Below are 22,336 nucleotides of genomic sequence, written 5' to 3' on the forward strand. Positions count from 1 at the left end.
AATTATGTGTGTGCGTATGGTGTGTGCGTGCGCGCGCGTTTGTTCATGCATTCATGTCCGTTAAGATTGTCACTGTCTTGTTTTGCGTGAGAGTGACTGGAGAAACCTGTTTTTATTGCTCATCTCTTCTCGTAATATTATTTATTCTTTTATCTTATTTTTTGGAAAGCCTTTGGGAAAGTGTTTTTAAAAAGTGTTTAATCCTTTAAAATGTGTTGTGCCATTAATGCAAGAAAACGACAGTATAGCTCAACGGTCACAGCAGGAGCCAGGCCAGGTTGTAGATTGTGTACAGGTGACATTTTTGCCCTCATCTTTCTGCTCTTCAGGAAGTTTTCTCTGACTGACGTTCAGTTGTCTGATATATTTATGGAGATTTCTGTGCTGACAGATGTATAGTTTTTATTGTAACTTAAACTTTCCTTTCTTGAAAATGAAGTCCAATGGCATGCTACGACGTTTCAAAGGGGCATTAAAGCGTATCCACCTTGTAGAGATGACTACAACAACACAGACTTTCTAATGATGATGTATTGTTGCATTCGATGGAAGGACGATGATGAACTGGAGACTTTTGTCGGTCTAAAGAAGTAAAGAGGGAAACTTGTGCCATATAAATCACTGGTTGTCATGATAATTCAGGTTCCTCTGACTTGAAATGTGTTGTTTATCGTTTTGTGGGATTGTCACTAAGCTTTGTTTTGTTGTGATTTGGGAGCCTTTTTTTTCTTTTTTTTGGGAGGGTGGGGTTGGGAGGGAGGGAGGGTGGTTGTGGGGAAAAGATTGGGAACTGTGTAATTATAAGCTTTTTAAAAAGTCTTATTCAGTTTGCTCTAATTGATTGATGTCAGTGTTTTCTCTTAAGAAGCACCTTTCCCTCTTAATAACAGACTGACTTTAATTCTCCCTCCTCATATGTCATCATCAATAAACTTGCTTTTTCTTGTAACACATTCCCCCCAGACAAGTTAAGACTAGAGAGCCAGAGATGTGATGTCAAACCTGCCATTCGAGGTGACGACATGTTTTAATAAAACATTGCCTGTGTTGAACATGTGTTTTCAATGACAATCGACTCCAGGACATCAGTTCTGCTCTTTTTAAAAATCATTTCACTGCTGAGCCAGCTATACGCCGCACACACATCCATCGCTGGGTGCAGCTCAGGGAGTGAATGCAGCAGTGTGTTTCATGGTTATTGAGGCTGAGCGGTCACACCTTTGGCTTCAACATTACTGCATTGTGTCTGGTTCTTTAACAGCCTTTAATAAACATAAACTCACACTCAGATGAATGCCAGCAGTTAATTTTCTTTGTGACAGCTTGGGTTGATTCATTTCCATCTTTCAGTCCAATCAAGATTTACAGCCGATCGGGGTGCTTGCTCTCTCTATAGGCACTCTAGTTGACTTGAACTTGACTCACACAATCAGGGTTGTCACAATAATACATGAGCTATGTCATTTTATTGATTTTCTACCACATGTGGTTTGAATATTTGATGAGATTAGAGCAAATTAATTCAGGCAGCTCACAGAGCCAAAAACAACCACATATTAAACACTGTCATAAAAACAGCTGAAACCAATACTTAGCTACTTCCCTTACAGATGAAGATAATTTAATCACTTCCTTTACATCATAACACAGACTTGTGGAAACTGCCCATTGCAATCAAGGTGTCCTGTTTAAGTTGGAACCAACAGATTTTTGGCACTTTGCTTTATGAATGACATCTCATTTAAAAAAAATTATTGCCAACCATTTGTCTAATGATCGACTCGTTTCAGCTCTTTTCAAATAATATGCATTGAGATAAAGCCAGGTTTTGGCAAGATTCATCATAATCAATGCATGAAACTGCTGACTGGGACGAATCATCTTCCTACACCTGAAAAGCAGCAAGTGTATACATTTGATAATGTAAATTTAGACAGCCCAGCAATATTACAAAGCCCAATTTTCATTTTATTTCTGCATATTCCATATGAATAGTGGCAAATCAATACAAAACAACATTATTTGAAGGTCCATTCCATAAGTTTCAGTCTTTGAGTTCCTCTCCACTTGAACCAAATGTTATCTGAGCCAGTTTGGTGTAAGATTCATAGTGCCTGGAGCCCAGGAAGGTGCCGAAGAAAGCCTGGAGCACCAGCACCGCCCTCATGCGCCTCAGGATCGGTCTGGACAGGTCCACCCAGTAGCGGAGCACATTGCCCTTCTCTGGCATCGGTGCTGTGTTGTATCTGGATGCGAGGCCAATGTTGACGGGTAAGGCCAGGAGGATGGGGTACACACCGGCACCCAACACACCCACAAGTGCACCTCGCATCAGGGCACAGGAGGCGCAGTTAAGGTCACCGGCCATGAGGGAGCTGGACACCACTGCGTTGTACAGGGCGGCTGTTGTCATGAAGGGCAGCACGGCCATCGGCAGGGCGGAGGTGACCGCCGCCTGCGTGACGTTCAGGGCTCTGCGGTACAAGCTGTTGGATATTAATCCAGCAAGAGCCGCATTTCCACCGAGATACAAGGGTCCATAGAGGAAGAGCTTCTGATCTGTGTCAGGAAGTTTTTCGAAATTCTTCGCCAGCATTTCAGCGATCACTCCTCTGGTGAGCGCTTTTCCAGAGACGCTGTCCTTCTGGGTGCTTTCCGACATTTTTTCCAGACTTGATGTTTAAAACGTACAGTTTAAATCGACAGTGCCTCGGTTTGTGTAGCTAGAGATCCTGAGTACCTGTTTGCACATTGAGGTAGAGCTGTCCTCAGGATGGAGACAGCGCGCAGACATGTCTTTTACCCATAATTCACAGCGATCCACTGGACATAGTTGCCCTGAGTAATGTCTCTCAGGCTTGATTTACGCAGCACAAAAACTCTAGTTTTTCCATCAAACAAAATTGTGCGAAAAATGCACGATCGTGGCAGAGCTTTGTGTACACCAACCTCATATTAAAGGCATGGGGAGTTCCGAAAAACTTCGGGTTAGCTGTTTCACAGGCTCAAGCACACCAGATATCTGATGTAGGCGCTTCTTTGATGTAATACCAGAAATCTGAATGTTCCGGTAATGTGGATATAAAATGTTCACAAAGGCAATTATATGTGTGCTTTAAATGTGTTTTTTTTATGTAGATTGAGTTGACTTGACTACCTGAAAGGCTGAACTCAGGGCGAAACAATATTTTACGTACACGTGTTTACGTCAGTACCGTGCGTTGCGTCATGGAATGTGTTTGCGAACGTTCGGGGAAAAAAACGTCGACCACCAGATTGAAGTTCGCCATCTTTAAAGAAAGTAATCGGAGGCATTTTTCAGTTTCTTTGTTCATACGTTTTTGCGGAATCGATCATTCTGCCGTTTTGAACCGCATAATTGTGAAAGGAAGGTAAGGGGGATCATTTTACGGTGACCCGCCGCGATTTTATTCCGTTTCGCAAAGGTTATTATGTCCCTTATTTTCGGCTAACGTTAGCCAGTTAGCTTTTTCGACATTCGACGTCTCGCCAACAGGATATGAAGGCCTACATGTGTGGCTAAAATGATAAATCTCAGGATATATTATGTTTGCAAAATAGGTTATTATTTAAATAAATAAATAAAACATTCACCACGTTAAGACTGTTTTCATCCTCAACTCAGTCGGCGTGATGATAGCATATTGTTTACCGACGCAATGTTGATTGTTTTGAGGAGCATTACGTGCTCCGCGCTCGACGGGCCTGTTGGTCTGGAAATGACTAGACCTGAAAGACTGTCTGTTTAATCCGTCTCTGCTCGGTTGAGTAGTTACAGTCAAAAACTATAAAATATAGCAACCTTTATTTGTTTAGTTACCGAAATATATGCTACGATTAATAAAAGTGGGGTGGATGGGGTCAGGCCCGAACAGCCTGGGAGTAACGTTATACGTTGAGCCTACGTTTACATTGTTACAAAGTTTACAGCTGTTGCGGTTCGTGCTTTCCTAGCATTTACTCAATAAGTTAAGACCACGAAGAGTGGCAGGTTAGATTACAGGATGTATTTGAGTCACGTCTCCTCCTTGGTTATTATTGAACTGTTAACTTACATTGCGCAACTATGGCGTGTTTCTGTAGACAGCCACGCAATCGGGAAACGGAAGTTATTGACCTATCCTGTCTTAACCAGAACAATAACGCTTGAACATAGAGCATTTTCGATAAAGATCTACATTGCATGTTGTAATGGGTTATTTTGTCGAATTATAAATTGTGTTAATATTTATTGTAAAGTCTCAAACGCATTGTTGGCCACCCAAATGGTGTAGTTTGTCTGCAACGGTAATTACCTTGCAGTAACACGTAAGGAAGAGATGTAAGTTAATCATAATGCTAATGTAAAATTATTAGGGAAGTTACCGACTCTGTTGTTGTAACATGTTGGTATAACACTGTAATTGTCTCCCCCGCCATAACCTGTTAATAGTTTCAGCTGTACTTGTTTAATAACGGAGTCTATTACATAACCATTAGGTTTTATAGCTGTTAATGCGAGTTGTCTGCAGACACACATATTGCAGTTCACTGGCTGTGATGTAGTGGGGGAGGAGTCTCTGTAGAAACAAACCCGTTTGCCATGAATACAAAAACCATGCAGTTATTCATGAATATGAACATGTTTTTCGTTTGTATGTGTGCTCTAGGTGATGCCATTTTTACTCTTTCTTTTCCCATGTATTCCAGATGCGTCACTCAAATCAAATGCGTTCCCCAGGTGTCTGGCTGGACGAGTACAGCTGGGAAGAGAGGATGGAGTGTCGCAAACGAAAGAAACGAGATTCGCACAGCAGTGAAAGAGAAAATAAGTCTAGAAGAACTCACCAACACCACAAGACACATGAGGGGTAAACATCAACCTAGAATCAATGTTTAATAATGTGCCTGTTTATAATTCATGACTTTATTGATTTGTCTTTATGCACATTTGTAACAAATTGGAGAGTTTGTAGGAAAGCTTTTTGTGTGACCAGAACCACATTATAACCAATTGAGGTAAACAAAATGTTGGCAAAGCAGAGATTGATATCAGAATGAAAATTGTATCTTCTATCTATTACCGGTTGTTTAAATTTATGATATGATGATATGCTTTCTAAGACTAATATAATAAGTGCTGACAGAGTGGATGCACCTATTTCTAAATGCAGGTCAGTTAGGATTTAAAAATAGTCTACAGCCTGTTAACCATTATGTTACTAGTTTTAGAAATTTAGAGGCTGGTACATCTCTTCTTGCTTTATTCTTCAAGTTAAGTTTGTAAGGCCTTAAATATATAAATAGATATGCTCCATACTGACAAAAACAAACACTGCGTTTGTGTTTTGCAATTTGATCTTTTTGTGGACAAGTATCATGGTCAGTGGGGTCACATTAGATGGTTCGTTCCCCATCCATCTACTCTAATTTTAATCCTGTAGAGAGGCAGACTTCTTTCTGGAAGACATCTGACACTACTAGGGTGCTAGGGCTCTTGGGGTTTCTTGATCTTTTTTAGATGCCTAGGTGCTAACTGAGCTTGCTTGGTGGGTGTGCTGGAAGTAATTGGAAACATTCTGAGCAAAGTCAACCATAATGAGCAAACATAATACTTAAGAGCAGGGTTTGTATGAGAAACTATTAGAGAGTAGCAATAATTTTTATATAAGAAATATGCAAACTTCCCCTGAGAATATTTGCCGTTTCAAATTGGCAGAAACGGTCCCACGTAGGTGTTAACTTCTAGTGGAGAGGGACCTGCAGGTGCAGAATCACATATCGTATTATGCTCCATCAGATTGTGCTATTAATCGTTCAGTTTGAATTTCAAGGAAGGCATGTAAATGTTAAAACTGCCCAGATGTGTGGGATTATGTGTCAGCATTTGGATACTCCTTAAAGTACTATTTGGACAGTGATAATCCCCCCCTAAAATGCTTTCTCCACTGGGCGATGTCATTGAACGGGATGCTTGGCGTTTGGCGACTGTAAATCAGTATGTTGCTAATTCCAAATCTTACATAAAAGGCACAGGGGATAGAGTGTCGGGCAATAGGCGGACCATTAGCACCATCCTATCCAGTCTTCACTTAGAGCTTGAGCACAGACAAGAAACTAGTTTGTTCCTGACCTGACCTACACTTTGTTGTTCGTGTTGTTGATCTCTGTGTCCTATATTTTCGTTGACTGCAGGCACTACCTGGAGACTCGCAGTCTGAACCAGAGGCTGGACTCCCGGGAAGGTCGCACCCAGGGCCGCAGTTTGGACATGGCCTATGAGGAGGACAGTCGCGAAGACAACTACAAGGACAGAAACCTTGACTGGCACCACTACAGCAAGTCATCGGGGCGTAGTGGGCGCAGTGGGCGCAGCCGGCGAAGCAGCCACAGACACAGAGACGGAAGGCGCAGGCGTAGCCACTCTCGCCACAGATCCTCCTCGGTACGGGAACCTCCTTGTCCCATCTATCCCTCTCCCTTGTCTATACCACCAAATCGAAAGGGTCATTATCACGGGTGTTTAGCCAATGCTTAACACCTATCTCTATTGTCTCTCTGTATCTCTGTGTGTGTCCCACACCTCACTATTAAGCATGACTTCTAGTAATGACAAGTAGGGGACTTAGGGGCTCAGGAAGTAAGGGATTGTGAGTGTTTTATTGATTTTCAAGAGAAAAGAGGACCCAGTATTTTCTGAAATCTTAGTGAGTAGTCATGGGGCGTGATGGTAAAGAGTTAGAACTACATGTAGAAAGACTGTAATCACTCAAGTTGAGTTTTTTCTGTACTACTTTGAGAAAGTCTCTCATCTGAAAATCTTGTTGCCATGTTTTTCTTCTGTAACACACACTATGTGGTGGCTGGCGCCCAATTTCTCTGACGGGGCTGAATTTGAATTTGCTGCTCCGTCCATTCGCCTGGCGGTGTTACTGAACGGGCCGAATCTATCCACCCCTACACCTCCCCCCCTTGGCCTGGTTGAATGAATGACGATGTCGCATTGTGGTGGCCTGGTGCTGGCTGACTGATGGGTTATTGATGTGATGGCGGATTGCGGATTCCGGTGCAGAGGAGGAGCCAACACCGCAGGAGCAGGAAAAGATCCAGGAGTGTTGAGGATGATGACGAGGGTCACCTCATCTATCACAGTGGAGACATGCTGAGAGCGAGATGTATAGAATATATACCTTTTTTTTCCTACTGTTGTTCACACTTTGTGTCTCTCACTCTCTTGTTGTCTGGTTTTTTATTTCCAAACATTAATTTAGAGGATGAAGTATTTGGGTCAATAGACTTAAATTTTTTTAGGTTAGATATTGCTTGTCAGTGTAACATTTTTAGCATTGAGTTGTATGCCAGTGTTGAGAAGCCTGTTATAGTAGTGTATCTAAACAGCAATGTAACATCAGGCAGTGAACCAGCCAAAGGACAGTGTTTCACTTTGTCAGTACTGTGTCTCTAACTTAAACTCTCTATCTTCTGTAGATGAGATTGTGTGTACTCTAGGAGAGGGTGCCTTTGGGAAGGTCGTTGAATGTATTGATCACTCTAAGTAAGTATAAATCCGAAAATATTCCTCATTTGTAAACATTCTGGATATTTTTGAGAGTTTTTATTCGCTTCTCTTCATTTGATATTGACATATGTTCTGTTTGTTTACAGTAATGGAGCTCGTGTGGCTCTGAAGATCATTAAAAACATAGACCGCTACCGTGAGGCAGCTATGTCTGAGGTAGAGGTGCTTGAACAGTTGAAGTCCCTTGACACTGACAAGAGATAGTAAGTCAACCCATATTAACTTGTGAAATATAATATGTTCAGAGTTTATAAAGCAAGAAATTTACTTTACATCTGTTCTACCTTTCCTTCCCTTTAGTGCGTGTGTGCACATGCTGGACTGGTTTGAATACCATGGCCACGTTTGTATTGCTTTTGAGCTCCTTGGCCTCAGCACCTATGATTTTCTCAAGGAAAACAATTTCCAGCCTTTCCCCATTGAACACATCCGACACATGGCATACCAGATCATCCGAGCGGTTCGATGTGAGTACTGGACACACACATGCACAGAGTATTTTGTGTTTCCAAAAAAAGGCTTGGTTTAAATTAAAATGTATTTGGTCTTGTTTTTCAGTTTTGCACAAGAACAAGCTGACTCATACAGATCTGAAGCCTGAGAATATTCTCTTCATTGATTCAGAATATGATATGGAGTACAACCCTGACAAAGTAAGTGTCCTAAATAAAATAAAAAATCGTATCCAGAAAAGGCCAGAGTTCTTGTTTGTGCCAGCAGCTGTGTGACTTCATTATATTGTACTTGTTCTCAGAAACGTGACGAACGAACATTGAAGAACGCAGATGTGAAAATTGTGGACTTTGGCAACGCCACCTACGAACATGAGCACCACACATCTGTGGTCTCAACGCGTCACTACCGTGCTCCTGAAGTCATTTTAGGTAAGCATTTGTTTTGAAGCACTGCAGTAAAACTGTGGTCATAACCTTTACTTGGTGACCTGTTGTTCACTTATCAATGTGTCTTTCAGATTTGGGCTGGGACCATTCCTGTGATGTCTGGAGTGTGGGCTGTATACTCATCGAGTACTACCTTGGATCAACGCTCTTCCAGGTATTTGGGATTACAGAACACAATTAATTATTAATACTAAATTACTAATACTTGATATGATATAAATCCAGCATTTATTAAGTTAGCCCACATTCTTCTCTTTCTAGACCCATGACAGCAAAGAGCATCTTGCGATGATGGAAAGAGTCTTGGGCCCCATCCCCACAGATCTCCTGCAGAAAACCAAGTAAGAGCATATAAACACACAAACAATGGAGTCATGGAGGAATAAAAACACTGGTAAATGTTTTGATTCATAACAATTTTTGCGTGTTTTGTAGGAAACGGCGGTATGTTCACCGGTGCAAACTGGACTGGGATGCACACAGTTCTTCAGGGAGATATGTCAGGAAACACTTTAAACCCCTCAAGGTGAGTGGAATGGAGCTGGAGACGGCCACATACAGCCAGTGTTCAAGTGACATTGAGAAAATACTAGTGCTGTCAATCGATACAAATATTTAATCACGATTAATCTCATGAATGTCATAGTTAACTCGCGATTATTTGCAAATTAATCACACATTTTTATCTATTCTAAATGTCCCATGAATTATCATTTTAATACTCTTATCAACATGGAAAAGTGGATGGGCTTGCTTTGTGCAAATGTTTTTTAATGAAAACAGTGTGTAGTGTTACATTTCACACTAACATTCTCACTTTGAGCAGTCATCACAAAATATATCAATAGTGTGTGTGTGTGTTCATCTCTCTCGCTCTCTGTTTAGATAAATAAACATAAACAAGCTACAGACGCACACACATTGGCCTCATTGACATTCCCCAATCGCAGTGTTTTATTTAAAAAATTGGCCAGATTCTCTCTTGTTTCTTTGTTTGACATCCTGTGAGGATTGACGCGATCACGCCACGGCACGTCTGGTGTGAACGACACATTAACATGGGCGCTGAAATGAAACTGGCTCCACTACGCGGCGCATCCGTGTCCGGTGTGTCGCTGGCGTTAATCGTACGATAAAAAAATTGACGCTGTTAAAATTGATTTGTGTTAACTTTGACAGCCTTAGAAAATACATACATTTTATTAAATGTATGAAATGCACATCCATCAACTTCAAAACTGATGTTTACGGTACATGTTTTATCATGTGACCGAGCATAGGGACCCCCAGTACATTTAAAATTCACCTTTTGGTCATTGGATTTCTAATCTGCTGGACAGAGCTAATAAGGTCACGTGTTGGTCACATAATGTCCAAGTGAAATATGTTGAACCTTTCTTCAAAGCTCATGTTTCCCACTGTAGCTTTACTCAATATTAAATAGATTGCATACATTTAGACATGTGAATCTTGGATGGATTACACACAAATATTCCTCAGGTTTACTTCACAATAAACCCCTACCTCAAAACTATGAAGTATCCACTACTTGTATCACACTTATAAAAGAGACGGATTAACAGTTAATTGTCTTTTCCCACCAGCATTACATGGCGTCCAAGGATGAACACCACCACCAGCTGTTTGACCTGATAGAGAAGATGATGGAGTACGACCCAGCCAAGCGCCTCAGTCTTGAACAAGCTCTCCGTCACCCCTTCTTCTCCTGCTTCTACAGCAGCAGCAGCAGCAGTAAACGCAGCAGCAGTGGCAGCAAACCCAGCACCAGTAGCAGCAGCAAAAGAAGACTGAACTCCTGAGTCCTGTAAACCCTCCTGACCTGTAACCTCGGTCAAAACCTGGTGTCACCATGACATTAATCATGGTGCTCGGTGCTAGCCTTTACTTCCTGACTCTCCAGGAGAGGTGTACCTTAACTGACTGTATCAGTCCACTGCCCTGCTCTGTCTGGTCCCTAAAATCAGTGCTTTTTAATCTCACATCTCAGCTCTGGCTTCATCTGCAGCATGTTAAGATGTAATATGTCCCCCTAAGTGATGTCTATTTATTTGCCATAATGATTTCAAGTGAGGCGCCCTGGTCATATTTTTGTAGAACTTTTTTCTTTTTATTTCTTATTAGTTCAATTTTGTTCATGTTGTCTGTGTGCGCATTGTAAAACTAGGTGACGGGTCAAACGTGCTTTACCCTGATTCAGTCTCACCAGTAATTTATTCAGCAGTGTAGATGGAAAAGGCTATGGCAGGCAGAAAAATGTAAATATAATTTGTTCAGGTATTTCTCTTTTTCACTGACTGGTTATGTAATTTTTTGCATTGTCATGTACATTTTCTCAATAAACGTGAATAGATGACAAAGTGTGGCGGTAAATGTTAAATCCGGTGCAGTAGCTTCTTAAATCCACAGGATGGCAGTAAAGAGCTTTAGTATTGCAGCAAAATGAACAATGTGGAGCTGCCAGAGCTTAATGTAGGAGAGTGTCTTCATGCAGTTTTGCCTTTGAGCCTTTCATAGTGTCACCGAATTTGCACTGATCCTAATCGCAGAAGTTGATGAATGAAATGGACGTGGACTAAAAACCTGTCAAACTGCAAAGATACTGGTCTCAAATCGACGAGACAACGTAGCAGCAGGCCTGACAAAAACAATGATGCATATAAGCTGTTATTAGTTACTTCAAAATGCTGACGTCTGCATCATCATTGTTCACATGTTCGAACTTAAACTTATAGCTGATAATAGATGTACTGTATAGCTGATTAGTGAATTATAGAAGGCTATTTTTTTTAGCTGGTTGTGGGAAATATGCGTCTCTCACACTTTGACTGAAAGTTTGTAAAGATAATTCCCCATTTTTGCATTTTAATATATTAGCATACTCAGCAAAATTCATATCTAAGTGTATTAAGTCACTGTTCTTGTCAGTTTAAGTTTCAGTCGACAACAATGGGTTTGAAAATGATTCTGAACAGTCAAACAAGCAGCATGGACTCTCCCAAAACAAACGGAGGAGACCTCAGTGTGATCAAACCCTGGCAGTCTCACCCAGCTGTCAATCTGCAGCCTCCCACGTGGTCCGCAGGGCGGGCGCATCTCAACTAGTTGAACGTGCAACTTTTAGGGAGGCAAACAATTGGACGCATTGGTAGTTGCACTTGCACATCCATGTCGGATACTCCCCAACAGGAAACAACGACCTGTGAGTCAGGAGGCGCCTCTTCTCCTCTGTGCTTGGCACCCGGAGCCGCTGCCTCTTGTTCCAAGACTAATTTAACACAGCGTTTTGAATCCTGAGCCTGCAGCGTGCTGGAGCCGGTTGTTGTTGTTGAGTGCGTTAAGAAACAAGTTTAGTTTAGTCGCACAGAGGCTGGTCACAATTTGGTTGCAGGACTGCATCAACAAAACGAGCCATTTGGGTCATTTTCTTTTCACCAAGAGGACTTTGAAGCAGGGTTTCAGCATGGATACAGCCAGCGACTCCATCGGGGAAAGTAAGCCGGTGTGTCAGTGTGCCACCAAGTCTGCGGTGCGGAGGTGGTTGCCAGGTTTCCCCATCGCTCTGTGCTTGCTCATGTCCCTGAGCTCCATCACCGTGTGCCTCCTGATGAGCTTCAAGACCTTCCAGCTGGAGAACCGACTGCAGATGGAGATGGACAAAGCATCCGTGTTCAGCCCGCCGCACAGGGCTTTTCTAAATGAGGATGGGACCCTAATTCCAGAGCTGAGCGACCCAATAGGGAAGCTCGTGAAAGAGGTACGCGGCGTCTTTTGTGGATTTAATTAAAACCGATAATTGTTGACAAATGCACATGTTGTTAGCGTGAAACTCCCGACAGACCCGCCGCTCCGCCTGTGCGCAAAGTGTGCGTAATAACAGGGGACATGTGCAGTAAAGTTTGCAGACGCACAGACATGGTAATCTGTGGTAACTGTACTCTTAATAATTCCCTCTAAAAATCAGTCTTCTTTTTAAATGCATGGCCTCGGGGATCTAACAGACATGCAGCTGGCCAATTAGTTTGCAGTTAAAGCTCTGTATAGGGTGACATAACCGCAGATGATATACCAACCTATAATTTAATCACATGGGAAAGAAATTGAGGAAATCTTTTTAGGTCTAGACCTTTGTTTGATGGGGAAAAGATCACGATCTCAGAATTTGTTATTGGTTACCACAGGGATTATTTTAATTTCAGTCAATCTATGAAATTGGTCCATGCTCTTAAGACGAAAATTCAATTCTGTAGGCCACAAGACTTACACAAACCAAATAAAAACTTAATCACTTCATCAATAACTGTTTTGCACTGAGAATATTCAGCATCCATGTGTAGTGTGGACTGTGTTTTTTTTCTTTCTTTTTTTAAAACTGGAATTTGCTGTGTGTCTCTGCAGGAAATGATGGTGCTCGTCCCGAAAACACGAAGGGCAAGAGATGTTGGCCCAGAGTGCTCCTGTCCTCCAGGTATGTGTCTGTTCTCAGAACACATAAACTAAACAAGCAATACACTAGAAGTCAGTAATAGCTCCAGTCCACACTTGACCGACCGCTCATGAAACCTCAGCTTGTGATGCTCCTGAGTCTGTGTGTGTGGTTTTTTTCTGTGTCGTGGGAGATTGCAACCCCTAAACCTGTGTAGGGCCCATACTCTGACGGAGGGGCTTGGCACTCAGCAGATCAGTGGGATTGGGATGTCCAGCCGGAGCCCAGCCGCCCGGTGTCAGTGGGTGATGCTCACTTTAATAGATGGTGCGGCTGTGTGCCAAGATTGTCCACTTTTGGCTTGCGGTGTTCATTACAGTGCTTGTGATAGTTCCTGGGGAGGAGAACAGTGTGTGATCTGCATCACGTTACGTACAGACACCTCTCTTGTGCTTGTGAATCAAACAAAGATGCCATTTCTTTTATTTAGTTGTTTATGAAAGTTGCTGGCTCTGACGTGTGAACCCTTAATGCACCGGTTTACATGGGCAATTTTCACCTTTTGAAAGTAAAGTGGTTTATAGACAGACAAATCCTCCGGCCTGGAGCAACAACATGTCTGTGTGTGTTTTATTCTCAAGAGGAATCTTGCCATTGTCTCTGAGGAAAGGGAAACTGCTCCCACACATTTTTCTGCTCCTAAATTGTTCTATCAAGAAGTCAAAGCAGAGGTTGGGTTATTAAGATACTTATCAGCAGATTTGGGGGAATTTCCTTTGCTAGTTTTTCTTTCTCTCTCTTTGTGTCTGGGTGTGAAGAGCCCTGCAACAACGAGAACAGGTGAAAGCATTCACTGGTGGAATTTCTGGCCCGATTTCAACACATTCTGTTTTCTGGTCTGAAGTCTGCTCTGCCAAGATGGCTCACTCGCTCTGTCTGGCTGCTCGCTGAAGTTGGTACAAGTATTTGTTGTTTGCTTTTGATTTGGCAAAAAGAAGAAGCCACCGATACGGTTAATAGAAGTTACAGGTCTTCACTGTAATTTCACTTTTGTCGTTCAACAAATTCCTACTAAGCATGACTCAGTAGAAATGTAATCAGGCGTGCAACTTGTAAAAAGTTGCCTGATTAGGACTGTCCCGACCCGCACTGTCCCACTTGTGCATTTTAATGTAATTACTCCATTATATCATATTGTTGTATCAGATGTTGTGTCCCATTTTCTTGTCGATTCTGCTGAAGCTCTGTGTAATCAAGCTGCGTTTGCACTGAAATACAATCTCTCCACAACTATTCAGGAGTCCATTTAAATGTCTCTGTTCGGTTTCTGGCCTTTTAACATGGTGTTTTGTTTTTAGTAAAACAAAAGGCATTTGTGTTTATTGCAGCTTTGATGCAACTGAATGCCTGCAGGCATGTTTTTTTTTTCATGTCGCAACAATTGGATTGCTCAATACAGACTTGTTAACATTTTTCCATAAAATGTGTTTATTTCTAAAGAGGGTTTCTCAGCCGATAAACTTTCTCTTCATGCTCTGCGCTGAAGAAGCCACGTGAACTGGGCACCGTCACGGGCAACCATGTGTTTGTGCCAAGTGCTCTACATGTGATCAGTGTAAACTGCTTTTATGTGTATTTATCTGAGCTCTGCCTCGTTGCCTACATGTGTGCATCCCATTTGCGTCCTTTTGAGAGAGTGTACAATCTGTATCATGGTCCCATGTGGCTGCGTGTGTGTTTAAGTTTCAGTCCCTGAGCCTTTGAGGGGCCGACAGAGGTAGCTCTCTCAACACGACAGTGTAAGGAGAGACTCTTCGCTCCCTTTAGCACCAGCTCTCGCCACCTGAAACTTGAATCTCTCACCACCAGGATCACAGGCCAAGGTATTTCTGCCTGTATGTGTGTGAGAGATGCGCTACCACACAGCACGAGCGGCATTTCTGCCAGTGAAGCTATGCCCTCCGCATCGGAGTGCTTAACTTTCAGCGTGCATGAGGACAGGGGCCCAACAGAGGGCAGCACCTCTGCAGCAGCACTGGAAATGCTGATGTTAAATTTGTCATTGAAACTACTGACAAAAGGACTTCCTCCTGATGGGTTAAAAGAAACTTGGAGGCAAAAACCCCTGGTTCATTCACTACTAGAACAGCAGTGATCGTGCCTGTGAATAGAGTTTTACAAGAGGCTCTGACTTGTGGGACATTTATCATCATCTCATGTCCACTCAGTGGAAGCAGCATTGTGACACTTTTATGCTCACAGATACAACACGGCCAGCAGTCGTAAAGTCTTAAGGCAAACTATGTCACAGACTCCAACTCTGCTTACAAGCTTCAGGTGTTTGCAATTAACACCCGCCTGTTCCCTCAACAGACACACACAACGTATGCTCGCAGACAAACGTACGCACACATTCATTACTTACACATGAACATAACACCTTTATGGTGCCTTGGCTAATTAGAACCATGTGGGGGCTCTATGTGTCCTGTGTAGGGGGAGTGTATTGTCATCTCTGCAATTTGCATTTAAAGGCTTTTTAACGGCCCTGATGCTGACTAGGGGGCACTGAGTCTGCCTACACTTGGGCACAGGCCCAAAACTAAATGCCAGCCATCAATATTAACCACTCACCAGTCACTGAAGACTGGAGTTTGGACTGTCGCTTTGTTTGATTCTTATAGACTCCGATCCTAGTTTAGACTGGGCTCCTTCAGTCAGTGTGGAGCATCCTGGTTTTTGGCTTTAGTGTATATGAGGGTGGTATAGGTCAGACCCCTGGCTGTGCAGTCAGGTCACTTTCCATCAGATAAGAGCTCATTAACTGACTGAATATGAGCTTGGACCCCCTATATGTGTGTGTTTGTGAGTATTTCTATAATTGAGAGAGCCGGCTCACAGCAGGGCTCCCACACAAGTATTTAACATGTACCCATACCAATTCTTATTTATATAACATCAATTCTTTAGATGGGGGAAAAAGAACAGTTGTTTGTATTTATTGTCCAATTCATTCTACATATGTGGAGGGCTATTATACCCCCACCATCTGTGGTAGTGTAATGTTTAATAGGCATGGAAATGCTGCGCAACATCCTGTGTGAAGCCCATCGTCATTTTGCTGGTGTTAACCAGCCTGTCTGGGGCTCAACCTCTCACCCAGGAGGCAGAGGGGAAGCTCTCCCTTCCCAGCTTCCTGCTCTCCTGCCTGGAGGAGGAGGACATGGGGAAAGCCAGCTCTGTGGAGATGGAGACCCACGATGGAGCCAACACCCCCAGGGCGGCATTTTGGTTTTAAAGCCATAATAACTCAGACAGGAAGCTTGTAGCTACCTTTGCAATCTGTCGCCATAGAAAGAACGACAAGGCCGTATAAGATCCATTAATGACCATTTTAAAACAATAAACGCAGGAAATTTGTTTTCATAAGCAGTCCCATTTTAGATTAGTTCCACTATAGCAATATGCTGTAGGCAGTTTCTTCAAGTATTAATATGTTGGAGAGCAGCACATAACTAGCTTTGTGTGTGCATGTGTGAGTCTCTGCTCTCTTATACTCTATTTTTCTGTATGTGTGTGTGCGCATGCTTGCACCCATGTGTTTCACGCACATGTATTTGTTTTTGATGTCTGAAGGCATATGTTTTAGTGTGTGGCTCCCAGTGACTTGACTGCATTGCTTTAAATGCACGGTGTATGAAGTCAGTTATGAAGAGGGTATCCTGTGGCAGAAAGTCCAGGTGGCTTATTAGATTTATGCTGCAGGGGGAAGGAGACTTCAAACCAGGGAAGAAAATATACAACTTTTAAAATACAAAGTGCTTTCTATGCTGCTGCTCCAACACAGTCAGGTGTCCGTGACTGCACATGGATACACATTTCTCAGATTTGGTCTGCAGGGTGGTTTCTATGCTTTTTTTCTGCTCTGGACAAATATGTAGTTTAGTGTAAATTATCCTACATCCAGTTCATCTATGTTGTCATTTATAGAAAGCAGTCTCCCCCAATATATAACTATTAAACTGGCATAACTTTAGTAAAATGTACATGTATCGAGGATTTGTCAGGCCCAAATACTACTGCTGCTTTGTCAGTGGTCATTGGCAGGGGGTCAATTGGGTATGGCAAGGTATGGCAGCTGCCACACCTTGGCTCCAGGGGGAAATGTAAATGTTCGTTTTTTTTATATATAAATTTATGGAATTACTCTGTGTCCATTTGTATTTATTATTCTATTATTTAATACATACAAATTAACTACAAATGAAAATCAGAACGCAATCGATTTCTCTAGATATCTTTCCCAACACTTATCCCCCCTCCATATCTTGAAATGTGGTATCTCCCAGCCCCCCCTGACGAGACGACGGAGGTCATAGCTGGGTCATTATTGTTATATTAGCGCGATTTGTTTTGCTGAGCTAATTAACGTAAAATGAAAAGGAAGCAGAGAACTTTGGAATCATTGTTCATCAAAAAAGACAGGTGATGGGTCCAATGTACCTCTTATAAATCTGTTTAAGGGAAATATGATTTCTCTCTCTCTTACTCTCTTCTTCTCCCTCCCTCTCCTCTTTGTATTAGGACTTTAACAGTTTTAAGTTTATGTTCACGGGATGTTGTTGCAATTACATAGTGAATGAAGTGAACAGAATGAGTGAAATTGCGTTTGTCAGAAAGGCTATTACTGCTCTCTAACCCTGCCGCTTGTTATCCATGGTGCTGGAAACGGATGCGTAAAGGCGCACAGGGGCGCCATGCAACCCAAAAATTGGAGGGGGCACAGTGAAGGTGAATGTCCTAAAAAAAATTTGGGGATGCCCTCAAATCACTTATTTTGGGCACTAATGCTAGTGCTGGGGACCAAAAGGTTGGTAAACTGAATTCAAGAAACATTATCTTGGCTAACAATGTGGAACAATAAGGTGGATGTGCTTCAAAAAACTTATTTCACTGCTCCATGTATTGATTTTTCGGCAGCTGCGTTGTAAACAAATGCACATGGCCAGGCACAACAGCGGAAAAGGGAGCGGACTTGCATAGTTCCTCTTTGATTAAACATTTGAAATCCCTAGTTTAATGTTACACTGCTTCCACATTTCCATTGAAGGTATAGTTCCCCTACCCAAGCACAGACTTTTTTCCCCCCAAGCACAGACTGATGCAGGCAAGGTGCGCGTGTGCGTCAAGAGACCACATCCATCAAAAAGGAGGGGGGTTGTGATTTTTGGTAAAAGGCAATGTAATGATGTCTTTTTGAGATGGACTATGACATTATTTGTAACACATTTCACTCAATATGACCACTGATCATAGCTAGGTGGTAAAATAATAAGTAAGGTAAGAAAAAAAAAAAAAAAAGAATTATCCCTGCATGTGCCCCCTCGTTCTCTACTGACATGATGCCGCTGAAGGCGCATTTGACTGAATTGATCAACAGTACGTAGTTAAGTGTCTATAGTTGCATTAGCGGGATGTGAGTGAGGCTGCATTTGAAAATTTTCAAATTTTCCTAACCACACAGAGAAGCTACATAGCAGACTTTTGTGATGATTATTTGCTGGGCATATTGATTGATACTGTAGTTAAGTCATGTGACTAGTAACCTTGCCATACCTTAGCTTTGGCTGAATTGACGCCACTATTGGCCTTATGAAGTCTTCCCGTTTTCAGCCTCCTTTTCTTTTCTTCCAACCTGCTTTTCATTTGCCTCTATATCCCTGACTACAGATACAGTCGTCATATGGACAGCTGTTCTGATGCACAGCTGTGTGAGCTGTATGTCCTTCGGTTACTTTTATCCCCTTCCTGAATTGTCTGTTGTTCCCTCTGGCCACTGTAAGAAGGGAATAAAAATGAGTGACTCTTCTTGATATCTTGTTCTCATTTGGAGGATGTTCTTGAAAGGCTCGAGTGTGCTCAGTTTATTTGTGGAGCGAGAAGGGAATGCTGCGTCTTGGCTGGTTGGAGATATTTGGTTTGGAGATGTTTGTGTCTGTCAAAGGCTGAGTTAGTTGGTCAAAGGTTTAGGTTCAAGAGGTGATTCTAGACAAATGAACTACATGCAGGTGTGAGCTGAACCAGATATTTGTAAATCACCACTAGGCTTGTGTGTACAAGACCTACAGTAGTTTCCCACTGAATGCTGGCTAGTTTACACACCACATATTGATTTACTGAATGGGGATGCACCAATAAAAGTTAAAAATGGCAGCAGTGATTTTGTCAAGTGTGTGGTCAAATGCTGTGTATATCGGGCGCATGACGTCCGTCCGACTACCCATTTCTCCGACCATACATTTCTTTATTTTTGCGTCCATTAGTCCGACCTCCCATTTCTCTGACTTAATTAGCCCTAACCCTTAACCTTACCCTAAACCTAACCTTAACACTGTAGAATGGGTAGTCGGAGAAATGAGCCGTCGGACTTATGGGCAGTCGGACTGATGTATGCTCCCCGTGTATATCATCTATATCCCATTACCTCTTTTACTCTTTGCAGGCTAACAGACAGGCTAGTGAGCAATCTGGTTCAGCTGGTAGTTATATAGAAAGCTCTTAACTTGATGTAAGAAGTGCTTTTCTATGATGTTTATAATTTAATTTTGTGTAAATGGCCACCTTGCAGATGTTATATAGGCAAGGATAGAAAAGGTGGTGTGAGCAACTCCAGGTGTCTGTCTGTAGATATTTAAACAGGTGTGCAGCTCTTCTTGACCACTGGTTAGCACATATGCACGTACACACTCATACACTCACTATGCACTCACCCACCCACACACAAACCACATCCAGACCCCTCCCCTCTCTGTCTCTCATCAGCCTCCTTATTAAAGTTAGCTTTGTGAAACCACAGTGTTTAACAGCAGAGCCGACATTCTTCCTCTTGAAAAATAAACAGCTGGACACGGGCTGGCCGGTCGGCAACCCATGAAGCTCCTCGAGGATCTCAGGAACAAACAGAGGGGTAAAGGGCCAGGTGCCAGGTGGTGAACGTCAGGGCGATTAACATAATCGACAGTCAAGATTATAGACATTATACATTGTGAATGTGATCGGGGACATCAAGCTGTTTCTAGGGGCTGCATCAGATAAGACCTGAGCCACACAACCTCCTCTTCACCATTATGACCTGGAACAAGGACAGACTACACAAACATGCAAAGAGCCAAAACCAAGCACATCATCAGGAGGAGGGAAACAAACACACAGAGGGAGAGAGGAAGGAGGCTGAGACTTCAAGAGGATGAAGATCCAGATCCAAAGCTTCCCAATTGAGGTACCAACGGTCAGGAGAGTGAGGGAGGTCGGCCCCAGAAACACAGACACTCATACACATAGCCCGGACTCACATGGGTATAAACAGAGTATTGGAGAGATGTGGTGGTTATCAGTATATCTGTGTGTTGTCCTGTTGATGAGATTTCTATAACCTTTCAAAGTTTAGTGAATTCAGACAGAGACTATCTAGAGGAGAATAACGGGACCAGGCCCGATGTACTTAAAGAATAAGCCTCTGGTTGGAGGTTGATGTGTAAAGAGTAGTTAAAAGTTTGGATTTAAAGACAAAATTTTAGTTATGTTATGTAGGTAACAAGGGGTCAGAGGAGATGGTTGGATCAAATGTAACATATTAAGGTACTTGACAGTCATAAGTGTCTGTTATTTGTTTAAACTGGTGTTTGGCCACGGTTTTATCTGAGGCAAGCTGGCCTCAAATCTGATCATTTGATCAGCGTGTACAGGAGGAAACAGCTGAGTATCATCAGTGTGCATGTGGAAATGAACTCAGGTGCATTTTATGATTGCGTACAATTTGGAAGGAGTTGAAATGTAAAGAGATAAAAGCTGAGGGCCAAGATCGGAGCCCTGGGGTGCTCCATATTTCACATCAGAAAATCCTGATTTAATACTGACTGGCTTTAACCATGCCAGGCCAGAGATGCAAAATCGATTTTCCAGTTGCTCTGGGAGTGATCTGTGGTGTCAAAATCTGCTCTGAGATCGAGTAAGAGAAGCACAGATGTGAATTCACAGAATACAGAAGACCATTTACCACTTTAGCAAGTGTACTTTCACTGGAGTGACAGGCCCCGTGAATGTCAGAAAAAATCATTTCTACATATGTGCGTTGAAAGCTGCTGAGACACAACTCTTTCTGGTAGACCCTTATTATTATTAATTAACAGTTTAAGGACTGGTTTGGCAGAAAAAGGTGCAGATGAGGACGAATCAGAAAATGTGCTGCATTTGCAGCAGATGGAGCATTCATATAATTTAGTCCACGGTGAATAGTTTTCACCATTTGCACTTCAACCTCCTGCAGAGCTGCTATGGCAAGTGTCTCTTAGTCAAATATGTCTACACAGTGGTTTAACTATCTAGTTTTGGTGGTAGAGGTGCAACAGAATCGGGAGAGTCTAGATGGAGCTGTATTTAAGTCAAGATACATTTGTGTATGTGCAGGAGAAGAACAGACTGGATGCAATAATATTATATTACCTGCCTTAGATGACTGAAAGTGGGAAATGACGTGTAGTGGCTGAAGGAAAACATTGATTATAACCTATTTAAAGGATTTTGTTTGCATATGTTTACATTTAAGCAGAATGTCGGCCGTCACCTCTTGGCTCATAGTGGAAGTAGATATTTCTAGAAAATGCCCATGCTGAGCAACAGCTAATGTTTCGGTCTGTTTATATTTACATCAGTGAGCTGCTCTTTATGAGGCTGAGTTTTCTCATGCCCTGCGTTGCTCCATATAGTGGTGCTAGAATACACAAACAAGAAATATTCCCATACACACCCCTAAACATGGACCTGATTATGTTTCTTATTAATAGAGTTTTGCTGCTTTGTGAAATGTTGTACACGGTGGAAAGTATCAAGTAGCAAGAAAATTTTACTCAAAGCAGTGTTGGATTTGATCAGGTATCAATATGTTTGCAAAACAAGCAGCATCAAAGGAAAACTTGACGCACAACAACATCTGATTTGCTGCTTTTCATAAAGTAATGCAGTGTGTGATGCACATGATTTCAAAACAGCAGTTGTTTTCAGCAGAGCAGCGTTCATCAAAAGCATCAAGTGGTGTGTTAAACCACAGGGATGTAACTCATGTCCTCTTGTCTTGAACTGATTTAGGAGCAATGCCACAGAATCATTCATCTGTAGCCACAGAATCTGTTTGCAAATTCAAGTTATTTCTCCTATAATCGAAGATCAAAATGTAACTTTTCAACAAATACGTGACTTACTGTAAATGGTGGGAACAAAAAGCTGTTTACATTTAGTATGACCCTTTGAAACTTGTTGGCAAAATCCTTGTTGTAGATGAATGAGATAAGAAAGGTTAACCCATAAGGACCCACGGTGACACGGGTGTCACACCGCCTTCAAGTGTCCTGGAAA

At 42.3% G+C, this 22,336-nt stretch overlaps 3 protein-coding genes across 4 annotated transcripts in view; 2 read left to right on the plus strand and 1 right to left on the minus strand.

Annotated features, from left to right (window-relative positions):
• Window positions 1–1,748: 1,748 nt before the first annotated feature.
• On the minus strand, window positions 1,749–2,793 carry tmem126a (transmembrane protein 126A). Its single transcript, XM_083980224.1, has one exon. The coding sequence runs from the start codon at window positions 2,660–2,662 to the stop codon at window positions 2,045–2,047; it is 618 nt and encodes a 205-aa protein (XP_083836350.1). The 5' UTR covers window positions 2,663–2,793; the 3' UTR covers window positions 1,749–2,044.
• A 444-nt stretch (window positions 2,794–3,237) lies between these two features.
• Window positions 3,238–10,859, plus strand: LOC310993012 (dual specificity protein kinase CLK4-like). Of its 2 annotated transcripts, none has more exons than XM_083981242.1 (13): window positions 3,238–3,392; window positions 4,711–4,871; window positions 6,196–6,445; window positions 7,073–7,175; window positions 7,489–7,555; window positions 7,666–7,782; window positions 7,880–8,046; window positions 8,138–8,232; window positions 8,334–8,463; window positions 8,553–8,635; window positions 8,743–8,822; window positions 8,917–9,007; window positions 10,086–10,859. In XM_083981242.1, the coding sequence occupies exons 2-13, from the start codon at window positions 4,711–4,713 to the stop codon at window positions 10,299–10,301; spliced, it is 1,560 nt and encodes a 519-aa protein (XP_083837368.1). In that variant the 5' UTR covers window positions 3,238–3,392; the 3' UTR covers window positions 10,302–10,859. The 2 variants fall into 2 exon arrangements, with proteins under 2 accessions (XP_083837368.1, XP_083837369.1); XM_083981243.1 differs by having other exon boundaries at window positions 3,248–3,392; window positions 4,742–4,871.
• A 756-nt stretch (window positions 10,860–11,615) lies between these two features.
• Window positions 11,616–22,336, plus strand: part of LOC310993046 (uncharacterized protein) — a 120,614-nt gene continuing 109,893 nt past the window's right edge. The window contains exons 1-2 of the mRNA XM_083981309.1: window positions 11,616–12,256; window positions 12,898–12,967. Coding sequence (XP_083837435.1) covers window positions 11,963–12,256; window positions 12,898–12,967 — 364 coding nt within the window. The 5' untranslated portion in view covers window positions 11,616–11,962. The remainder of the gene's footprint in view (window positions 12,257–12,897; window positions 12,968–22,336) is intronic.

This window comes from Trachurus trachurus (genome assembly GCF_905171665.1).
Source record: "Trachurus trachurus genome assembly, chromosome: 10".
NCBI classification, from domain to species: Eukaryota; Metazoa; Chordata; class Actinopteri; order Carangiformes; family Carangidae; genus Trachurus; species Trachurus trachurus.

What these genes read in the sequence shown, in the direction of transcription:
- tmem126a (XM_083980224.1), bottom strand. Translation starts at nt 2,662, where the DNA reads ATGTCGGAAAGCACCCAGAAGGACAGCGTCTCTGGAAAAGCGCTCACC.
- LOC310993012 (XM_083981242.1), top strand. Translation starts at nt 4,711, where the DNA reads ATGCGTCACTCAAATCAAATGCGTTCCCCAGGTGTCTGGCTGGACGAG. An exon ending in CTCGCCACAGATCCTCCTCG is followed by an intron (nt 6,446 to 7,072) that starts GTACGGGAACCT and finishes ATTCCGGTGCAG; the next exon opens with AGGAGGAGCCAACACCGCAG. An exon ending in AGACATGCTGAGAGCGAGAT is followed by an intron (nt 7,176 to 7,488) that starts GTATAGAATATA and finishes TATCTTCTGTAG; the next exon opens with ATGAGATTGTGTGTACTCTA.